The sequence below is a fragment of the Acipenser ruthenus genome, chromosome 6, assembly GCF_902713425.1.
Source record: "Acipenser ruthenus chromosome 6, fAciRut3.2 maternal haplotype, whole genome shotgun sequence".
Lineage (NCBI taxonomy): Eukaryota > Metazoa > Chordata > Actinopteri > Acipenseriformes > Acipenseridae > Acipenser > Acipenser ruthenus.
In genome coordinates, this window is record NC_081194.1 from 58,611,278 (window position 1) to 58,632,245 (window position 20,968).

General features: G+C 41.4%; 1 protein-coding gene across 1 annotated transcript in view; it reads left to right on the top strand.

Annotated features, from left to right (window-relative positions):
- LOC117411130 (BTB/POZ domain-containing protein 9-like) overlaps positions 1–20,968 on the top strand; it is a 69,888-nt gene that overhangs the window by 23,418 nt on the left and 25,502 nt on the right. Inside the window, exons 7-9 of the mRNA XM_034018304.3 lie at positions 7,656–7,765; positions 11,350–11,539; positions 12,318–12,425. Of these exons, the coding sequence (XP_033874195.3) occupies positions 7,656–7,765; positions 11,350–11,539; positions 12,318–12,425 (408 nt within the window). The remainder of the gene's footprint in view (positions 1–7,655; positions 7,766–11,349; positions 11,540–12,317; positions 12,426–20,968) is intronic.

Below are 20,968 nucleotides of genomic sequence, written 5' to 3' on the forward strand. Positions count from 1 at the left end.
TTTAGGATTAAATATGTCTGAACTTTGTTAAATTGGGAAAGTTTGTAACCAATCCAAAAAGCCATCACAATAAGCCCTCCATTAGAGTGCTGTTACTTTTTGGTGATATAATACAACATTATTGTGGATGAGACTACATCTGTATAAAATGTATGTGTTCATGGAAAAGACTTTTAAATAAATATTGAATCAATGACCTTACACTGCACACATCCTACTCTTTAAAACACTACCCCTGATCTCTATAACGTGCATATCTTTTGACAGCGTTTAAACTTTTGGAAAAACATTTAAACTGTGAACAATTGAGATCCCTGATCTGGACCCTGGTGTGCTGTGTGGTGGTGCTGTGCCGCTGCTGCAGTCTGTTTGAGAATCCGCTGTTTTGAAGGTGAACTGAGCAGAGACCACAGTATCTTTGGCTCCCTGACGATCTCAGTATTGGGAACATAGCCTTTTGGAATGAAGCCTGGATCATTTCAGATCTTTTAACCACACAAGCCTCTCTTGATGCTGTGCCCTGTTTTCAGTCACTTTAGCTGTGCTTGTTTTTCATATGGGAACAACCCTCAACTTCTAATAAACAAGTCATTACAAAAAAAAACCTTTCAAAATCCTGCTTGCTTGTTCTGTGCACAAAATAATAGGTTTTACAAAATAAGAAATAGACAAACATCCACTGCGTGGGAATATAAAAGAGGAAACCTGATCCATTTTTATATTTTCTACAAGTAATTTAAAATACATTAGTAACACATCACCTGTAATTCATAACATTTCCAAAAAAATCACCCAGCCTGCCAAAGTGCTATTGCTTTACAGTGGAATGATCCTGTCCTCTCAAAGGGGTGTGTGTGTGTCTGTGTCTTTCACTGTGTGTTATTTAGATGTAGTGTTTCTGTGTCTCTCTCTCTCTCTCTCTCTCTCTCTCTCTCTCTCTCTCTCTCTCTCTCTCTCTCTCTCTCTCTGTGGTATTGTGAGTGTCACTGGTATTGTGTGTTTGTCTTTCACAGTGTTGCTTTCATGTGTTTGTGTGTCACTCCTTTTGTTATTGTGATGTTGTGTTATTGTGTGTGTGTGTGTGTCTGGGTCTGGGCTCTCCACCCACAGTCACACCCCCATTGCCTCAGGCTCACTTTAAAATAGTTTTTTCTGGTGTTGTATTTGGCAGGACGAGTGGTCCTGGATTCCTGTGCTGGTAATCCGTTGCTCTGATCTGCATGTTGACAAGTTCCAACTTTTAATAACTGTGGCTTTTAACAGACAGGCCTGCCTTCACTCCAGCCAATTAGTCAGCTTGGAGGCCTTCGGGTCTGCTTGTTAACGAGGAGGGGCAGTCCGGCCGGATCTGCTAATCCACTCAGGAATTTGAGTCAGGATGAAGACAGTGATTCAGTGTCTGATACTGCAGAGAAAGCCACAGGAAGCAGTGTGAGGCTTTGGTTTGAGCTTGGAGAGAGACTGGAGATCCTGTATTTCTAGTTCCCAATCCTACTGTAACAGCCCCAGGCTGCACTGTTACCCACATATTTATAATTAGGTTCCCATTTGACCCCACTACTCTGATCCCTTGCTTGCTAAATATCCTGGTATCACTGAAAATAAATCTTCCTGCTGTTCAAATACATGCAGATTATTATTTTATTTACCAATATGTCTCACAAATTGTACCCCAAATACTCAACATGATACTGTTTTTGATAGGGGAGGGTATTTGTCGCCTTTGTGTATTGGGGTCTCCATCACAGGGAATATTGGTGGGATACAGGCAGCTGGGCTCGTTGTTGTCTTTTTCACTTGCCATGCTGCCCTGTGCTGGTGCTCCTGGTCCTGTTCAGCTGTCTAATTGGTTGGTCAGCGATCTTGCAGGTGGTGCAGGACCTGTCTCCGTGCATCGTTTATCTCAGGCCTGGTAATTGCTGTCCCGTGAGTGGCGACTGTTCATCTCAAATAGGACCTGTTTCTCTCAAGGACGGAATAAATTCACAACAGAGCATCGCAGCACAGCAGTCAGTTTACACCTGGGGCTAGAACTCAACATGGACCACTGGGCTTCCAGGATATTGGGCTGTTTCATAACTGACATTTCTGTAAACGCCAAGCTTAGAGGAGAGACCACTATCGAATAAATGATTGTAGCAGCTTCAGTATGAAAGTTTGTTAAGCAGGACATTCCATAGATCCTACTGCAGAGTTCTGATCATCAGCAGCATTTAGCCAGGCAGCTTTTTTTTGTAAACTACTAGCTAGTAGGTAACCCTTTCAGCTACAACATTGCCTAAACTGCATCTAATTTCCACTGGTCCTTTTCCAGGTGGAAGTGTGTAACTTCCATTACAAAAGCTTTTATGAAGAAAACAACTAAAGAGTTTTTGTCTTCGTGAGTTATAGGATTGCAGGACTAATGTCTTGGAGTGTTTACGATATAATCTCACAAATAGACACTGCTGTCTTAGAACTATTAAATACTGATTTACTGCTAATTTAGGATTTACAAAATCCTCAAGTGTTTCTGATCATAGCAGACTAATGATCGACCGTTAAATTGATCGACCGTTTTTAGTTTTGTTTATAATTTAATGAGAATTCTGCTAAGTGGCTGAGATACATGACTGATTGTGATGTCACAGTTTGGACGTGAATTCTGGGAGGTGCCTCGGATATCATTTTTCAGTAGAAACTACAGTGCGCTACAGTGGGTCTGTGCTTGTGATATGACTGGTGCTCTGATTTGCTGACATCCCCTCAGCAGCCTATAATATTGTATTCTGCACAGTATATTATCATTGCCAGGCAGCACTCACCATTTATTTGTACGTTACACCCCAAAGCTATATTTTAATTTAGCGGTCAATTGGCAGAAGTAGCCACAGGAGAGTTTATTAAATCCTTCAATTTGCTGAATAATTGATAGAAAATGGCAATAGAGATTAATCAAAACTTTACTGTATTTTATCAGTCAGAAGAAACAACAGTAAATTGAGATGCGTCAGTCTGTTTCATAGGATGCTTTAAGTACTGTAAACCCATAAATATTTTATAGCCTTTTATTGTGCGTTTTTTGCTTATGAAAAAAAAAAACAAAAAACATTTTTGGCATTTTTGAACATTTTTGGCATATCAAATTCCACTAACAATACATGCTTCGTATATTGCAACAGGTCGCCAACATTTCTGGAACAAACTAGGTTTTATGGGTGTGATTCGCCAAATATTTTGGTTGCAAATCTTTATGGCTTTACAGTATATGCACGGATTATAGATTAATGTGCAGTATTGATACTGGTAAGACTTTCCAAACTGTACATTCCTGTAGAATGTGTTCATTGTGGTCGTTATACTACCCTCTAAAATTCAGTACGACTTGATGCAAGATAAGACCAGTTTCATTCGTTGATTCTGGTGTTATAAATCATGAATCCACTCTCAGCCAGTCACCAGATTTAAGAGCATTCCAGCATATCCTGTTTTACCATAAGTGACGGCTCGTGCACAGTAGACTACCCTCTGACATTCACTATGTATAGTGTTTCTTTCTTTTTACCAGCAGACCTTTATCTTTGTACCTCACTGAGATTTGGCTGCAAGCCAGTCATGTTACCAGCACAGTTGTGATTATTGCATTTATTTATTTATGTGTATTTTTGTACACTGCTGGCGTGTGTACCGGAGCTGTCGGCAGGTGGTGTAATTGTCAGTTGGTATTTATCTACTCTCACAATAATCTCCACAGTCTCACTCCTGGTTTCAGAGTAGAAGACAAGGCAAGACAAGCTAGATATCTGGATTGGGAACTAATTGTCATTTTTAATGTCCTACATCTGTAAGGTTGACTGTTTGGTTTAACATCTCACTGCTGTAAGTATTGACTATGAGGCTCACAGAGTGATGTTACAGGGAGAGAGAGATGAGGATTATGCTTCTATGGCTAACTGGACTGAACAGGGTGCAGGAGGTGCATGCAAGGGTAGCTAAACTTTGTAATAATGGGTGTGATATCAGAGTAATGTTGCATCAGGGTTAGGGTTAGGTTTTTGGTTTGTTTACATCACACATTCCGTCCCCCCTCCTTGCATTTGGTTACACAAGCCACAGTATGGAGTAACGTCAACATTTGCACTGACCATTACAAGTACAACTAGGTATGTTCCTTGTTTTGAATTATTTACAGGGTATTGAATAAGCAAAGTAACTTGAACAAAGAAGTCTGTCTTGGACATTGTTTGTGCACTTTGTGAACCTCTCCGAAGAGTGAACTTAAAATTTAGCGGCTTACACTTTTTATGCTGTCTGCTGTAGTACACATACGTATTTGACTTTTATTCTTTATTTCAGGTATTTGAATGCACGAAAATGTTGGCCCCTCTGTATTATAATAGGAAACTATTCAAAAGTCCCATCCCTAATATCAGGGATAATTACACATGTCATAAGCAAATGTTTTAGTGTTAAATTAAACATGATTGTGGTGAGACACTGTGCCTTTAACTTAACCTTGCCTCTTTAATTGTAGACTTTCTGGGGATGAGGGTTGTTGAACTTTAGTTTAACACTTGTTCAGGTAACAAGCAGAGAGGTGTTGTAGTGCTATAAGCAAGGTTAGCTCAGGGGACTTGCTTTAACACATAAATACATGGAAATGTGACCTTTAGGCTTCTAGTTTGTCTTGTTATTCGAGAGGCTGGACATATATGAATGAATGAAAATGCCAAAACAATCACAGTGATGGGATGTATAAAACGCCATACTCGGACACTAGTCCTGTAACAAACTTTGATTTAGTCTATTGGCTTGGAAATCGATCCACCTTCAATTATTTTAGGTTTTTCTATGAATTAATGGCAATTCCGTTACGTCTGATTGTGTTGTCACTGTTTTGAAGTGAATTCTGAGCGGTGACTCAGGCCTATATTATTGTATTCTGTACAGCATATTTTCATTGCCAAGGATTTCACCATTCACGTCATCCATAACCTGTCAACCCTTTTATATACCAGAGCTTTCAAACCCTTAAGGAATGCTTCCAAACCTTGAGAAATTTGGCTCTGACTCGAAAATCATAGTATAAAAAAATGAAAAAAAATACAGAACTTCTCCCAGTTTATTACGTATCTCAGGCTGCTGATGTGTGGAGAGTGTTGTTGAAATGACACTGTTGTTCTGCAAGGCTTTAAATAATAATAATAATAATAATAATAGTAAATAATCCATGTGGGTGTTGAGTGATGGTGGATGCGCACGTGCAGAGACTCCTAGAGTTGCTGTTAAAACCTGTATCAGTTCTCTTCACCCTGCCCCCCATCACCACCAAGTGTTAGTAAGAGCAGTTCACAGACATTCACAGTGCTCTCATCAGCCTGCATGAACTTTAAAATAGGCACAGTGTGAGTACCCTATATAAAAGGTTTTCACAGTAAATTTGCACACTAATTCTGCAGTTTTCCCCATGGTTATGCTATGCATTTACCATAGTTTGCCTTGGTTTTAATTTTGCTTTACCATTTCTCCCTGTGCTTCACAGTGCTTACCTATGCTTTACCAAACTTTCATTGCTTTATTACACTTTGCTATGCTTTTACTATGGGTAAAGGTAAGATGAACCTGTGGGCTTTTAAAAAGGGTGTTGAGATTAATCTGTATCTGCAGGGGGTTTAGGGGTGGCATGAGATTATCTATATCTACAACACTGTCCACTGCAGTGCAGTTTTGTGCATTCTTCCCAATGCTTGTTTATGACCCTTGGTTTGTGCGTCAGAGACACGCACTCCCAATGGATTTGATTCACTGTTGCGTGTTTAGTTCTCCACTTCAATGCAGCTCCTGGTCAGTAATATGTGGCTCTTTGGTCCCTGTTGTAGCAACAGGGCTCTTGAATTGGCAGTAAATCTTCGAGGTGTGAAGCTGAGCGTGTCTGATTGGTCCCCATGCTGCAGCCTGTCACAGTTGAAAGCTAACGACTCCTTTGACAGAGAGAGGGAGAAAGAGAGATATGTTGTAAACGCAGCTTTCTCTCTGTAACAAATCCGACAGAAGAGACTCAATTATTCACAGACTCGTTAATGTGCTGACCTCTCCCCTGGTGCCAGACAAGGCAACACACGCTACTTCGCTGAGTTAGACAGTAGTACTAGAGGTTAAAAAACAAAACATAAAGCATTGTGTTCAAAGAATAGTAATGAAATACCCCAATCACTGATCAGCTGAGGGGGTTGTACAGTTAAACACCCAGTGTTGTGCCTCTTTTTATCCCTGTGAGCATTACAAGCAGAAAGTGGGGGTATAGAATGGCTTTCCATTAGTATTGCTGATGGTGTGATGGTAAAGACAAAAGCCGATAGGAATGGCATTGTGATGATTGATAACTTGCAGTCACTTACCTCTCGGGATGTGAGAAAATGAATGCGCTTTAAACAACTGACCATCTGTTTTAACAAAAGTGTCCTGATGTGAATGTTGTCTGTTGGTGATTGTGTTTGTCAACAGTGTCTTGCTGTTCAAACAAGCTTCATTCCTTCTAATTGTGTTTTTAGACCTCACAGAACTTGCAGGGGCACTGACCTGATGTGCTCTCATGAAATCCCTGTAATGTGTAAAGCAGAAGATTAGAACACAATATACAGGGTGTACTATAACTCAGGCATCACAGGCAGTATGATATCAGGTTAAATCAGGATGCTGCATCCTGTTGACTATCTGCACCACACATGAAAATGATCTCTGTGCTTCAAGACGTTGCATAGCCTGAAGAAAACAAAGAAACAACCAATATTAACAATGTTGTTTCTGATGCCTGACTTATGGGAAACCCAGTAAACAAAGAGGAAAAGAGTTGAAATAATTTGTAATTACTAACCATTGGTGCCGCCTTCTGTGCCCTCTAAAAACAAACGATGAACTCTCTCATGATGATGATTATAAGTATTAGTCTGAGTATGGAGAGGTGTAGCAGGGTCTCGTTCCATTGAAGCAATGCCATGAGAAGGTTAACTGGTGCAGAGGCATTCAGCTTCACGCTGCTCTGGTTACACACTGCTTAACAGGCTGTGCAGAAACTCGGACGGATTGCGCTCATCAAATGAGCCGTACTAAATAGCTTTGTAATGTGTCTTCTGCTGCTGCAGGCCATTGCAGGGAATGTACTGGACATTTCCTTTGCACTAGTGCAGTGTTTATCACTGTACAACCTGGTTTACTGAAAACTTTGGATATTTACCTATTGTTAATGGCAGTCATTTTATTAAGTTTTCTGTTGATTTGACCCTTTTTGAAGGTTAAAACCCGTAGGTTACCATGGACATTTTTTTAATGATCTCATATTTTTGTTTTAAAAATCAGTGATGAGAAGGTGATTTTTGGCAAGTGCAAAGTGGTACTATTTCCATCGCAGTCTAGATGGAATTTAACATTCTTTCGTTCTCTGGTTTTTAAGAACCTCCTGCTAGTGCGTCTCCTTCAGTCCCCATTAATAAATAGATGTGTCAGCCTGGTTTATTTGATCTTTGATCTACTTATTAAGTAGCTGTCTGAAGTTTGAACCATACAGTAAATGAGGCCTGGGCTTCAGTATGGAAATTTTCTGGTTAAATAAATGAATAGATTCTACAAAGCGTGTGTGTGTCTGAAAGGTCTAACTTGTTGTTGCTGTGTGTTTTCAGGTATATCCGCATCGTAGGCACTCATAACACTGTGAACAAGGTGTTCCACCTGGTGGCGTTTGAGTGCATGTTCACAAACCAGCCCTTCACGCTGGAGAGAGGCCTGTTAGGTAAGAGACCACATTGGGAGGGGGGGTGTTGCAAAGAGATTAGTACACCACACAATAAAATGGGTCTCAAGTTGGTTTTGAGCAGTGATTACCAGGCCAAAACCAACGAGACACATATATATTTTTTACAGTAATACTTTTGACCCATATGTTAAATGTGTATATGTATGTGTGTGTGTATGTGTGTGTGTGTGTATATATATATATATATATATATATATATATATATATATATATATATATATATTCTTATGTTTCTTAAATTATAGGCACATTTATTTATTTATTTTTTAATTATTCCCTCCCCCCGTACCCTGATTCTCCCGCTGAGTGCTATACGACTTTGGGAAGTTTTATGTCAGCAAGTGTTTTCTTTCTGTCTTCTTGTAGGCCTATTTTCATTTTTAAAGTTTTTTTTGAGTTCTTCTGTTATTGTTATGAACCTTTCAGTTTGAGCTGCTGTCATTCTTTCCTCTCAATTGGTGTTTTTTTGTAGTAACGTTTTTCTTGCACCAGAGCAGAATAAAATTGGCTGCAAATTGTTGTAAAAGCTTCAGGAAATCATGATGATGATGTTGGAAGGCATGTGGGATATTAAAGGAATGTATTTCTGCAGGTACTTGCGTATAGACATGCACTTTACAAGGATATATTTCTTGCAACAAAGCAATGTTACCATGGTAACACAGAATATAAGTCTGTTTCTAACACAATCACAGACCTGTGCTTAAATCTGATCTCACGTTAATGTGAGTTTCTACATGGAAAGGGTGATATGTTATTGTGTGGTTGGGTGCAGAATTAACTGATTCACACCCCAGAAGCATAGAGGAGGTTACCTCCCTATTCTAACTTGTTTTATTTGTTTGTAAATAGTTTAGTTTATGACTTACAAAAAATATGTAAAAAATATGCTTCAGTTTGTAATGTGCAGATATTTTGTTTACAAGATACCATCCTGTATTCAACCCACCTGTCCCACCCTTGTCCGTGCAGAGTCCTGGGGGTGTGGAATAACTTCCACGTGACCTCACTGAGTAGGGAAGCACATCTGTTCATGCCTTTGCAGTAACATTTCATAATCAATTCCTCAATATGTTGAAGGGGGTGGGGATGGTAGTCTTTCGTTCTTGAAAATGCCAAATATGATTGCAACCTTATAATAACAGGTAAGTTTAAAAAATGAAAGTTTGTGTGCTTTGTGTCAAATCTTATTGTACTCTTCATGGTGGGTGATCTATAACCTGTTGTGATTTAATAGATTGTATTCTGTGTTTATGTATCTCAGAATTACCCAGGTTGCTGGTCTCATTGAAACCCGTAGTCTTTTTGTCTTTTCTTTTCATTAATATCCTGACAACTTTTTACACTATAACTTTAAAGTCTGTTTCAAAGCTATTTTCAAAATGTCTAGTGTACTGATAGTGTAAGGATTATTGCCCACATTGTCAAACAGGTAACACAGCAATAATGATCCATGATGTGGTAGGAATAGAAAAGCCAGAGCACTTGTTGTTGTTTTTGTGAAAATAAAATATTTTGAAACACTTTAATTTTAGTAAATAAAATACATTGCAAAAACTAAACAGATGTTTAACAACCTTTAAATTAGGTACCTTCGAATAATTGAAAATTTTAGAAATGCAGTTATTTTTCTTGGTCATCAAACAAGAATGAAGTGCATGTCTCCTATTATTCCCATTCATAAAAACCTGAACAGGAATCACTTTTGAGTAAAACTAGTACAACGTGCACAAAAACATAACTCTTAAATCCTATCTTAAACACTGTGTAACTAAAACGTCCAGTCGTTACCTCTCACGCTGAACTGTCATGCACAAAAAACATGAATGCGCACAATACAGAAGGAAACGAGAGCCTTGCATAAGTTACTTTTTTCGCCACTACTCTACAACCAAATACAACTTGCAAAATCACATTCACTTGGTTTGCAACATCCCCCCCCCCCCCAAAAAAAAAAAAAATGTAAAAATCGCGTAGCGCAACTGCGCCACTTAACCAAAAGAAAACTTAAGAAAATAAATCCATCTGCAACGAAATTTGAATCAGTCAAGAAATGTTATTAGGCTTCCAAGCCAGAATGGCTGGAAGCCTATTGTTCTTGTAAAGATTATTATTATTATTATTATTATTATTATTATTATTATTATTATTATTATTATTTTTTTATTCCACACCAAAATGGACCAAAATCAAGTCTCATTTTGAGGCCACTGAAACTACAAGATCCATTGCAGCTGTTGCCCTCAAACTTCACACATATGTTGATAACGGTATGCAAGTACACACATTACACCGCACGTCACACGTAGCTGGCATTTTGGATTCTGCGTTTTCAACTTAAAATGCAACTTTTCCAGAACCGCTGGAGCGATTTAAACTGAGACTTTGCACGTATCTTATTAAACATAAGAGCATCAAAAGTTTTCGTCAACCCAAGATGGCCGACATGGACCAATCAAAATCTGCCGTCAAAAAAGTTGCTCGGAATTTCAGATATTGCTAAAGACCTATGCAGACTTGTACCTGAGTGAAAATGGTGCTACTGGGACATGTGGTATGGCCGTCATATTGTATTGGGTGTGATTTTTGGAAGATTTTCAAAACTCTTCTTCTCATGTACGGAAAGTAGTACAGCTGTGAAACTTTGTCTACATAGTCACAAAAGACAAAAGAAAAAACCCATGCCAGCACCTCAAAACGGTACACAGTACAAATGCATTCAGACTCCTGTAGCTGCCTTTTTTGTTCTTTATACTTTGCAAAACGTATTCTTTGGTAGCGGATTTGACATGTTGTAATTTTATTTATACTGAACACACTTTTTACATCTGCCAGCAGAGTGATCACATGACCTTAACCTCCTGCCTACAGGTAGGCAATCTGTTAGCTCTGATTTGTGAATTTCTGCTTTGATTGATGACAGTTACATCTGCCGCCGGCGCCTGCTTTTCACTATTAATAGAAAAAACATACATAGAATGTCATTGCTCCCGCGGCCCACCCGGGACTGTCGCGGCCCAAAGGTGGGCCGCGGACCACAGTTTGGGAACCCCTGATTTAGAGGACAGATCTCAGACCCCAGTGCACTAGAGCGGCCATTTTGAAACAGTAACAACACATGGGGACATATAACGCTATATTTTTCTAGACCCCGCTACTTACTTTTTAAGGCGCTTCTTTCCATTCACTTCCATTATTTTGTGTTTGGGACATTAATTTGATGATAGTAAGTGGCGTGTGATATTAACCAGGTTGATATTAAGCGGGTTTGACTGTATTTATATTGAATTCATTTTTTTTTGCAATATGTTTGTCACATTGAGAACAAATGGTATCATAGCAAGTATGCAACACTGCTGAGTAACTGTACTGATTTTGCACCTATCAACAACAAACCTTCATTTTATTTTATAATCCTAGCCCAAATTTCAGAATACATTTCCTTTAACTTTGCGCTTGTTCTGGGATTATGAGGACCCTCTGTAGGTGCCTTCACTGTTTTGTTGTTTCATTATGCCCATCTATGGTATTGCTGACTCGCCCCTCCCTCTCCCTCGCAGTGACCTCAGAGAATGTGGCGACGATCGCGGCCTGTGCCAGCGTGATTGAGGGGGTGAGCCGGAGCCGAAACGCACTGCTGAACGGAGACACCAAGAACTACGACTGGGACTCGGGGTACACCTGCCACCAGCTGGGCAGTGGGGCAATCGTGGTGCAACTCGCACAACCCTACATGATTGGATCAATAAGGTGAGGGTAGGGGCAGAGAGGGGACAGACGTGCGTGATTGGATCAGAGATGGACAGAGTAGGCATAGCTGTATGTGTTTGGATCAGTGAGGTGAGAGTAGGAGCAGAGAGACCACAGCCCTGTTTTAGTTTGTGTAACAGTTTTATTGTATGTCTTCGCCCTTGCAATACTGCATGTCTACATACCTCTTGTTGTATCTGTCTGTGTCTGACAGTGTGTATGTGGTAGCACTGTATGTTTCTCACTAAAATGTTAGAAAATTGATCCTTTTACAGACAGTTATTTATGAACTACAGAAATAATAATAAAAAAAGGAAAAACATGATAACAGTATCAAATTGGCTACAGGAAGGATGCATGGGTGGCGGCATTTTTGCCTGGCCCAGTAGAAAATTAGCCAGGCAAGTTGGGTGGGGAAAAAAAAAGCATGTTTGGATTAGAGATGTGATTCTAATGAAAGTGATCTGTTGCATTGCTGGGCTGTGTTTGTGTGATTTTATGATGAAAGTGATCTATTGCATTGCTGGGCTGTGTTTGTGTCAGTCTAATGAAAGTGATGTGTTGCATTGCTGGGCTGTGTTTGTGTGAGTCTAATGAAAGTGATCTGTTCCGTTGCTGGGCTGTGTTTTGTGTGAGTCTAATGAAAGTGATCTGTTCCGTTGCTGGGCTGTGTTTTGTGTGAGTCTAATGAAAGTGATCTGTTCCGTTGCTGGGCTGTGTTTTGTGTGGTTCTAATGAAAGTGATCTGTTCCGTTGCTGGGCTGTGTCTGATGTGCAGATTGTTGCTGTGGGACTGTGATGACCGGAGCTACAGCTACTACATCGAGGTCTCCACTAACCAGCAGCAGTGGACAAAGGTCATCGACCGCACAAAGGGTGGCTGCAGGTCAGTGCCCTCTGTTTTGTTATCTACAGCAATAAGACCCTCCACAGGGGCCATTACGGCCAGATTATTGCTCCTTGTAACCAACTTGTTTTTCCTGTCGATCACCTGCCTGTGGGTCATGTGCCCTGCCAGTGCTTGTGTAAGGGGCTTCAATATTTATTTCCTGATTTCCTCTCCACAGGATCATTGACAACTCGCAGCAGGATTTTATTTATTTTGCTGACGTTCATTGCTCTGTGAGATGCTGTTAGCTTTCATTTTAAGAAAAGAAAATGGTCTGTAAAGAATTTTATACAGTGGAACCCTTTTGTACAGTAATTTTACAAATGCTTCCGCCGCTCCACTGTTGAAACCTCAGAGACCAAATGAGGTAGTGAATTCATATTTATAAACGCTGCGTGCTAAAGGCATCGGTGAGCTTGACCTTGACCAGTTTGGCTGCCATATTGAGTTCATGTGACGTTTTATATAAAGTTCCTGACTGGCAACCTCAAGAGGGTGAAACAGGACACAAGGAGATGAGGAGTTCCTATCATGTCATTAACTTCCTGTCTTCAAAAAATCCAGATATCACTGTAGAGAGCTGTTAGAGAGCTTTAATAGTCCCTCCCATTGCTAACCTGTGTAGCACCGAAACACAATAGATACCGAAACACAACCCCCAGCATGGTTAAATGTTAAGCCATGTTGAAGCGTAAAATACTAATTAAAATTAAAATGCAAACAACAGCAGTATCAGTTCTGTGTAAACTGAGCAGGTTTATTTGCATTTTGAGCTAACAAGTTCAGTGTCGAGGGAGCTGCAATGTCTTTTCACCCACAGTGGCGGATGCACTGACTGGCTGGCGCCACACTGGGCAGATTGGGTTGTGCTAATTGTCTTACAGAGCCATCTGGACAGATGTGTTTTTCTAACTGACATTTCTTGCCTGCAGCTAATCTGTGCTGATTCTGGTGAGCAATTGATAAGGGAGATGAAATGGCTGCAGTCAAGGGCACAGATTGAGGCGAATTTTCTTAATTGATTAACCGGAGAGAGCGGCTCTGGCTTTAGCACTAGTTGCTGATCAGACAAGCCTATCTTTTTCCGGTTCACCTCATAAGAGAAACTGAGAAATGGGACAAGGCAGCCTGGGGTCAAGCTCTTCGTGACTGGAGTGTTAAAGGCAGTGTGTTGCACTTGTGAGTGAAGGATAAGGACAGAGCAGAGAGACTGGGAAGGAGGCTGGCTGAATGCAGTTAAATACACATGTATTACAATACAGTTCACAGCTATATAGGTCTCTGACAGTATGATGTAGATCCCACCATCACTGTCCGTTTTTGCCTGTAGATACCCGATCGTGATTGGATTCAGTGAGGTTTAGCTTCTCGCTGGTCTCTGCTGATACTGTAGTGGCCCCTGTGGTGCTGGAGCGTGTCATGCATTCTCTCGCTATGGTGGTTGAGTGTGTTTTCTGCGGGGCAGGTGGTGGATTGCATGGTGAGTGCACCTCTCCACTTGACTGGGTGTAATTCATTCAGTCTGTGCAGCTGTGCATTTCTGTAGATGTGTAGCCCTGTCATTGCTCAGTGAGTTTATAGGCAGGTCTGCAGCATACACATGCCTCCTCAGCTGGGGAAAAAGAGGACTGGAGAGAGAGAGGGAGAGGCAGGCAGTCACAGGGCTCCAGACTGCGACAAAAAGAAAGTTTTGCCTCTCCCTTTATAAACGTGTCAATATTTATCAATGCTCCATGATGTCAGTCTGTAAGTAAAACAAAAAAAAAAAAAAAAGAATACAAAAATATATGTTTCAAACGGAACTGCAAGAAGGAATGGTAACAATATGATTGAATACAAATGTCTTGAAGTCCACAGCTGCTGTATTAACGCCACCATAACATGTAATACAGTAACCCCAGTTTCATGCAACAAGAGTGATGGTGACCTAATGTGCGTGAGTACTGTTGTTTAAAAATGTATCTTAATGAACAGTTGCATTCAAGATATTCAGAGCAACAAAAAACTAAAGCAAATAAAAATGCACTAAGGGTTGTGTGTTACACAGGTGCTATTAACAAAATCCCCCGAAAACTTAAAATAAAGAAGAAAATTGTAATGAAGGGCTGAAACACAGCAAAAATTAAACCCCATTCATTTTATTTTTCCTACTCTCTTAAAATGGTAATTTTTGCCTGGCCCAGTAGAAAATTAGCCAACTGACATATATCTCATGTATTTGTGTACTTCACCCCATAAATAATTTGAGTGAAGTTCAAACCCAGTGCGTTGAACAAATCATTTAGTACCTCAAACAAAGGCTGTAACCGGGGACAAAACAGAAAGTAATGAAATACTGTCTCCCTTCTCAAGCAAAATGAACAGTTATCCTCCACCCCTGGCTGAATGATGGAGAGAAAGGAGTTTGTGGCCACAATGGTGTGCAATACTCTCCACTGTAAATTACCCACTCTTTTTGGTATTGGTGGCCTATACAGGTTCCTCTGCCTCTTACCAACAAGTTTACCCTAGCTGAGGACACTCTTTCAAACTCCACTATTGTTTGAATGTCATTCTTATTTGATATTAACACAGCGAGGTAATTACTTTACTCTGAGACTAGACTTTGTGGTCCAGTAGTTAAAGAAAAGGGCTTGTAAGCAGGAGGTCCCCAGTTCAAATAACAGCTCATTTACTGACTCACTGTGTGACCCTGAGCAAGTCACTTAACCTCCTTGTGCTCTGACTTTCAGGTGAGACGTTGTTGTAAGTGACTCTGCAGCTGATGCACAGTTCACACACCCTAGTCTCTGTAAGTCACCTTGGATAAAGGCTTCTGCCAAATAAACAAATAATAATAATAATCAGCATTGGCTAACACCTTAACAGACTCCATAGTCACATTTGGGATGGACAGCCCAGTCAATATCGCTCTGAATTTTAACATTAGGGGTTCAAATTAAAGAGAGTGCAACATTCCCAATAGAGCACATCCCTGGTGAATTCCTCCCTGAACCTCATTGACTTTAAGTACACTAAAGAATGTACTATAGAGCAACATCATTTTTACCAAAGAATTAGGACCAAAGCCAGATGCCCTAACTACGTCAAATAAATACCTGTGGTCTACTCAGTCAGAAGTTTTCTCTTGACCAAGAGAGAGCAGACCAGCTTTAAAACCAAAGAGCTTGGAGGCTGATATTAAATCCTGTATTAAAAAAAATATTATCAAATGTTGATCTGCTGGGTACACCGTATGTTTTGATATGAATGCACATACAGCTCATTACTTTGCTCAGTCTGTTCGCCAACGCCTTTGACAGGATCTTGTAGTCGGAGCAGAGACTAACAGGTCTCCAGTTCTTGATGTGACACAAGTCCCCTTTCTTGGGTAGCAGTCAGTACTGCACGCTGGCAGCTGAGAGGCAGTTCGTTTTCCGCAATGCATTCCTCCATCACGCCCAGCAGGTCTCTCCCCAACTCTGAGCAGAAAGTTCTCTGCTGTGTACTGCTCTGAATAGAACCCCACAGCCTGCCCTCTGATGGGCTCAGGCTCACTGCAACAAATGAGTGACTGCTGTTCGAAGGCAAAGCAAAGAAATTTCCAAAGCAAAGAAATACTGAGTCGGAGAATCCATCTGAGAAAGAATGAGAAACCATGAACGTACCTGTGCTCCCTGTACCTGTGATTCCAACAGATCAGCCAAACTGCTCTTTTTGAGCTTCAGGTCTTGGTAAAGCCTGTCGCTATATCTGGACTCCAGAACCCAATGGAATTCAGTAATATCCTCTTCTAGCTCTCTCATTTCCTCACTAGTGCTCTTGATAACATTTTCAGTGCACTGCTTGCAGAATAGTCGGGTCGGAACTTTACTCGCATCCCACCATTACCTTACTGATAAAAATGCCCCTTTCTGCCTCCTCCATCATTACCAAAAGAATTTAAAACATAGGGACCCCAACCCCCCCTATGGTTTTGGCCATGGCGGCCATCAGCTTATAAAAAGACCCAGCTCTTAATCAGATTTTTAATATAAAACTATAACATAAGAAAATAAATAAATAAATAGAAAAAGAAAGAAACCCGGGGAGAACCTGTCACTCACTCTGAGCTCCGTGCTCTGCACACATGCCACAAGCACCACGACAGACAGCACCAACAGAGATAGACAGAGACAGATATAGGCCGGTAGGTAGATGGATTATATAAAAAAAAGGACCAAGATTCTCTTCTTGAGGAATCATTCCTTCCAGCAGCACAGTCCAAGATACCAGTCTGTCACGATGCAGCTGAATATTTATCACAGTCAAAATATTCTGAAATGTTTGTACTGCTCATTTGAGAGATACTAAATTTAGTTTCGTTTTTTTTTTTTTTTCTCACTGGTGTACTGTGCTGGCAAGCTGTGTTTAGCAATGAGCTCTTCCAGGAGAGGGAGAAGCTGTCACAGTATTGCAACTGTCTATGGTATACCCGCGAACTTCGACTGCTAAAGTCTGCCTGCCTCAAGTCTGAGCGCAATTGGAGGTCGTCTGGACTAACAGTTCACAGAGAGATTTGGACCAATCACCTAGTTACAGGCATGCGCTCGTTGCTGCCAGGATGAAGTAATTCTCAGAAATCATATCTATGCCCCTTGGACCTGCTGCCCTCAAGACTACCCGAGTAACACCAATTCTCAAAAAACCTTCCCTTGACCCAGCTGTCTTATCTAACTTCTGTCCCATATCCAATCTTCCTTTTCTCTCCAAAACTCTTGAAAGGGCTGTAGCCAGCCAGCTGATGAAACATCTCACAGATAACAATCTGCTTGAATCTCTGCAGTCTGGCTTCCGGCCGCATCACAGTTCTGAAACTGCTCTGCTCCAGATTGGAAATGATCTCCTGCTTAATGCTGATGCTGATGCTGCTGCTCCCTCTGTCCTTGTCCTCCTGGACCTAACTGCTGCTTTTGACACCATAGATCATAGCATTCTTCTTGACCGCCTTCAGAAATATGCTGGGATCTCTGGAACCTGTCTCTTCTGGCTGTCCTCTTACCTATTTGGATGTATGCAGTCAGTTTCCTATGATGAAAGCAGTGCTGATGCAACCCCGGTCACTTGCGGTGTCCATCAAGGGTCAGTTCTTGGGCCTCTTCTCTTCAACATCTACATGCTTCTCTTGGGTCACCTCATCCGCCAACATAGCCTCATGTTTCACGCCTATGCAGATGACACCCATCTCTACCTAAAACTTGACCCTGGATGTCCCTCTGCCATGGTCCGGCTCTCAGCTTGCATCCAAGATCTCAAGGCCTGGATGTCTGCCAATTTTCTTCAGCTCAACACTAACAAATCTGAACAACTTCTAGTAGGATCGAAAACTCAACGCAAGAGTCTCAATGTTGCTGCCTTGAACCTCGGAAACTGTTTGATGCCCAAATCTCTCCTGTAGTCAAATCCTCCTACCATCTCCGAAACATCTCAAACGTCTGTCCCTACCTTTCCCTCCCGGATGCAGAGATACTCATGCATTCATCTCCTCTCGACTTGACTACTGCAACTCTCTCTATGGTGGTCTTCCGTTACGTGCCATAAACAGATTGCAGCTGGTTCAAAATGCCTCTGCTAGGATCCTTACCAGATGTAAAAAACATGATCACATTACCCAGTCTTGCCCAGCTGCACTGGCTACCTGTAAAGTTCGGGATTACTTTCAAAATTCTCCTGCTTGCCTACAAGCCCTTCATCACACAGGTCCAGAGTACCTCTCCAACCTGCTGACCCGCTATATCCCTGCACGCAAGCTGAGGTCCTTTGACTCTGGCTAGCTTGTCATACGCAAGCAAAAGTGCACCACACTTGGAGAGCGCTCTTTTAGCTGCATGGCCCCGACTCTCTGGAACTCTCTCCCAGCTTTAGTGCGTGTAGCTCCCACAGTTGCTCGCTTCAAATCAACTCTCAAGACCCACTTGTTCTCTCTTGCTTTCAATGCTCTTTAGCCTTAGGTTTTTCACTCCATCTTATTTGTATGATTCTGTATGACACACAAATTCACATCCTAGTCTTGTATTTAATGTATTATGCATGTATTTGCATTGTTTTTTTACTGTTTGTATTTAATGTACTATTGTATTTGTACCATGTATTTCACTGTATTTAATGTATTATGCATTGTTCCTCACTATCTTGTAAAGCGCTTTGTGTTAGTGGTCCACTATGAAAGGTGGAGTAGAAGCCACGAAAGTGAGCAGTAATTATGTAAATTAGTTTGGTGCTGTAAATGTTATGTAATTAATTACATATGACAGGCTCGAATGATTCAGGCATGACTCTTGAATACTAATCATTAATTACAGTAGTGCCTGGGGGGCTGGCATCACAGAGCGAGGAAGAGAAGATCACAGAGGGAGTAGCGTAGGCAGGCAGCCGTTCAGCAGTGAGTTACATCCACACTGCATTGGGCTACTGGACTGGTGGTAGTGGGCTATACAGCTACCAGTGTCCTGAGTGAACCAGGACTGAACTTAGCTGCAGTCAAGCTTGGTTAACCTCAGTAATTGGTGTCCTGTATCATCATGTGTTAGATATCTAACCTTTGCATTTCTGTCCCTTGATGGTTAAGGATTTAAACCCATGTAGACCCCCCCCCCCGAAAAGACCTCTTCGCCACCAGGTGGAGATGTGTTGTATTACCTTAATTGAACTAAGATAACCTGAGATTGTCCAAGATTAGTGATCTGTGGAACCAGCTGTCATGTGTGTCTCCACATCAGGAATCTTCTGATTCCAATACTCTGCACACTGGACCAGAGTCCTGCACGGGTCCCATTTTTATGACCCGCTTCCGACCAAGAACCGCTACTACAGGACCTGACCCGAACCCGCAACCCGCTGCAGCACTGTCGTCTTACCCGCGACCCGACCAGACCTGCTTTAATAAGACCTGCAACCCGACCCCAACCCGCAAGTGTTTACCTACTGCTTGCGTCGTCTGATTCTCTCACATTCACACAGATATCTCTGCCATTCTCCACAGATTGAGTTTATACAATAGATACAGTGTGGCAGCTTTCTCCAGTGGTCTGGATATATTTTAACATTACTGTAACATATTAACTATCTCAGACACTACTTGCTCTAATTAATATAAAATGCTTGTCTCTTCCTTTTGTGCCACCAGTTGCCACAGAGCTACACCTGTGATTTCGCAGAGATGTAACGGTTTTGTGTCCTTTTGTGCACAAAAATAGAATTTTACAGAGGGTTTTACAAGCAATGAATCCAGTCACATGTTCATTATTTTCATTCGCTATGATTCCAAAAGAATTCCACACTTCTGAGTTACCTCTCAAACTATTATCCACTACATGATAGAAACCCAGCGCTATCTTTTGTTTCACCTTCTCCGCAGACATTTTTAATATCACCAAGCAGACATGATAAAAGGATCTTGCGACGTATCAAACAAGCGGCAATACAAACCGCTAACACTGCTTAGTCAGCTGAATCCTCCCTAATCGCCTCCTGCTTTAGTGCAGGAAATACTGGTACATTTACCTTCTAATACGTTATTAGGGAAAGGGTTACAGACAAGTACGCTGAAAGGACAAACTTTTTTGGTGATTTCAAATTCAGACACGAGCCTGACCTGAAAATTTACATTTTTTCACCTGAACTGCAAACCGCGAAAAAGTTCACATTTCAGCCTGAACCCATGGAGCGATGTTAACAACACGTACCCAACCCAATGCAGGACTCTACTCTGCTTAACAAACATTAATCTGTACAAATCTCTCCGTTGCCAATTGCTCTAAGGAAAAGGGTTGGGTTTATTGCATGTTGCATGTTATGGACAGAGCAGGTACATCTGTGAGACACTTTCCAGATCATTGAAGTTGAAGTTTGGTTCTGGATGGGTATGTCAAATGCAGGCTCGGGGGATTGTGCATTCCTCCCATCCCAATGTCTTGTTGCTCTAGCACAGAGCTCCACTGTTCTCTTGCATAACCACACCAGCACCGTGGTGTCGTGGCTGACAAATGACAGAGTCTCGGTGTGTCTCCCGAAGCCAGTTTAAACAGCAGTGAAGTACTATTAATCGCTGCCCACTGCTCTCACACCAGGGACTAAGAGAGACACATTTAACATGCTAAACGTGTCTTCGATTTGCCTGGAAATGTGCGCACTGTTAAATGCTGCATCTCCCCGCCACTTTGCGTTCTGATCTCCTGTGATCTCGGGAGCAAAACAGAGCTGGCCCTGGACAAAGGACTTGGATGAGAGGCCATGGTGGCTCAGTAAGAGCGGTCTTAAAGCCAGGTCACAATCCAAGTAATGCCCCAGCACAGTTTGTATAGAGGGGGAGGGGGAGGGGGAAGGGGTGCTGCAATAACCCTTTTAAAGGTTTACCATAGTAGAAGCACAGTAAAGCATTGATAGGCATAGTTAAGTCCCAGAGAGGTACGGTAAAGCATATTAAAAAAGCCATTCATGGTAAACTATAGTAAATGTATAGTGTAACCATGAGAAAAGGTTTACTGTGGTAAACTTTTATAAGGGAGGTGCTACTTATTATG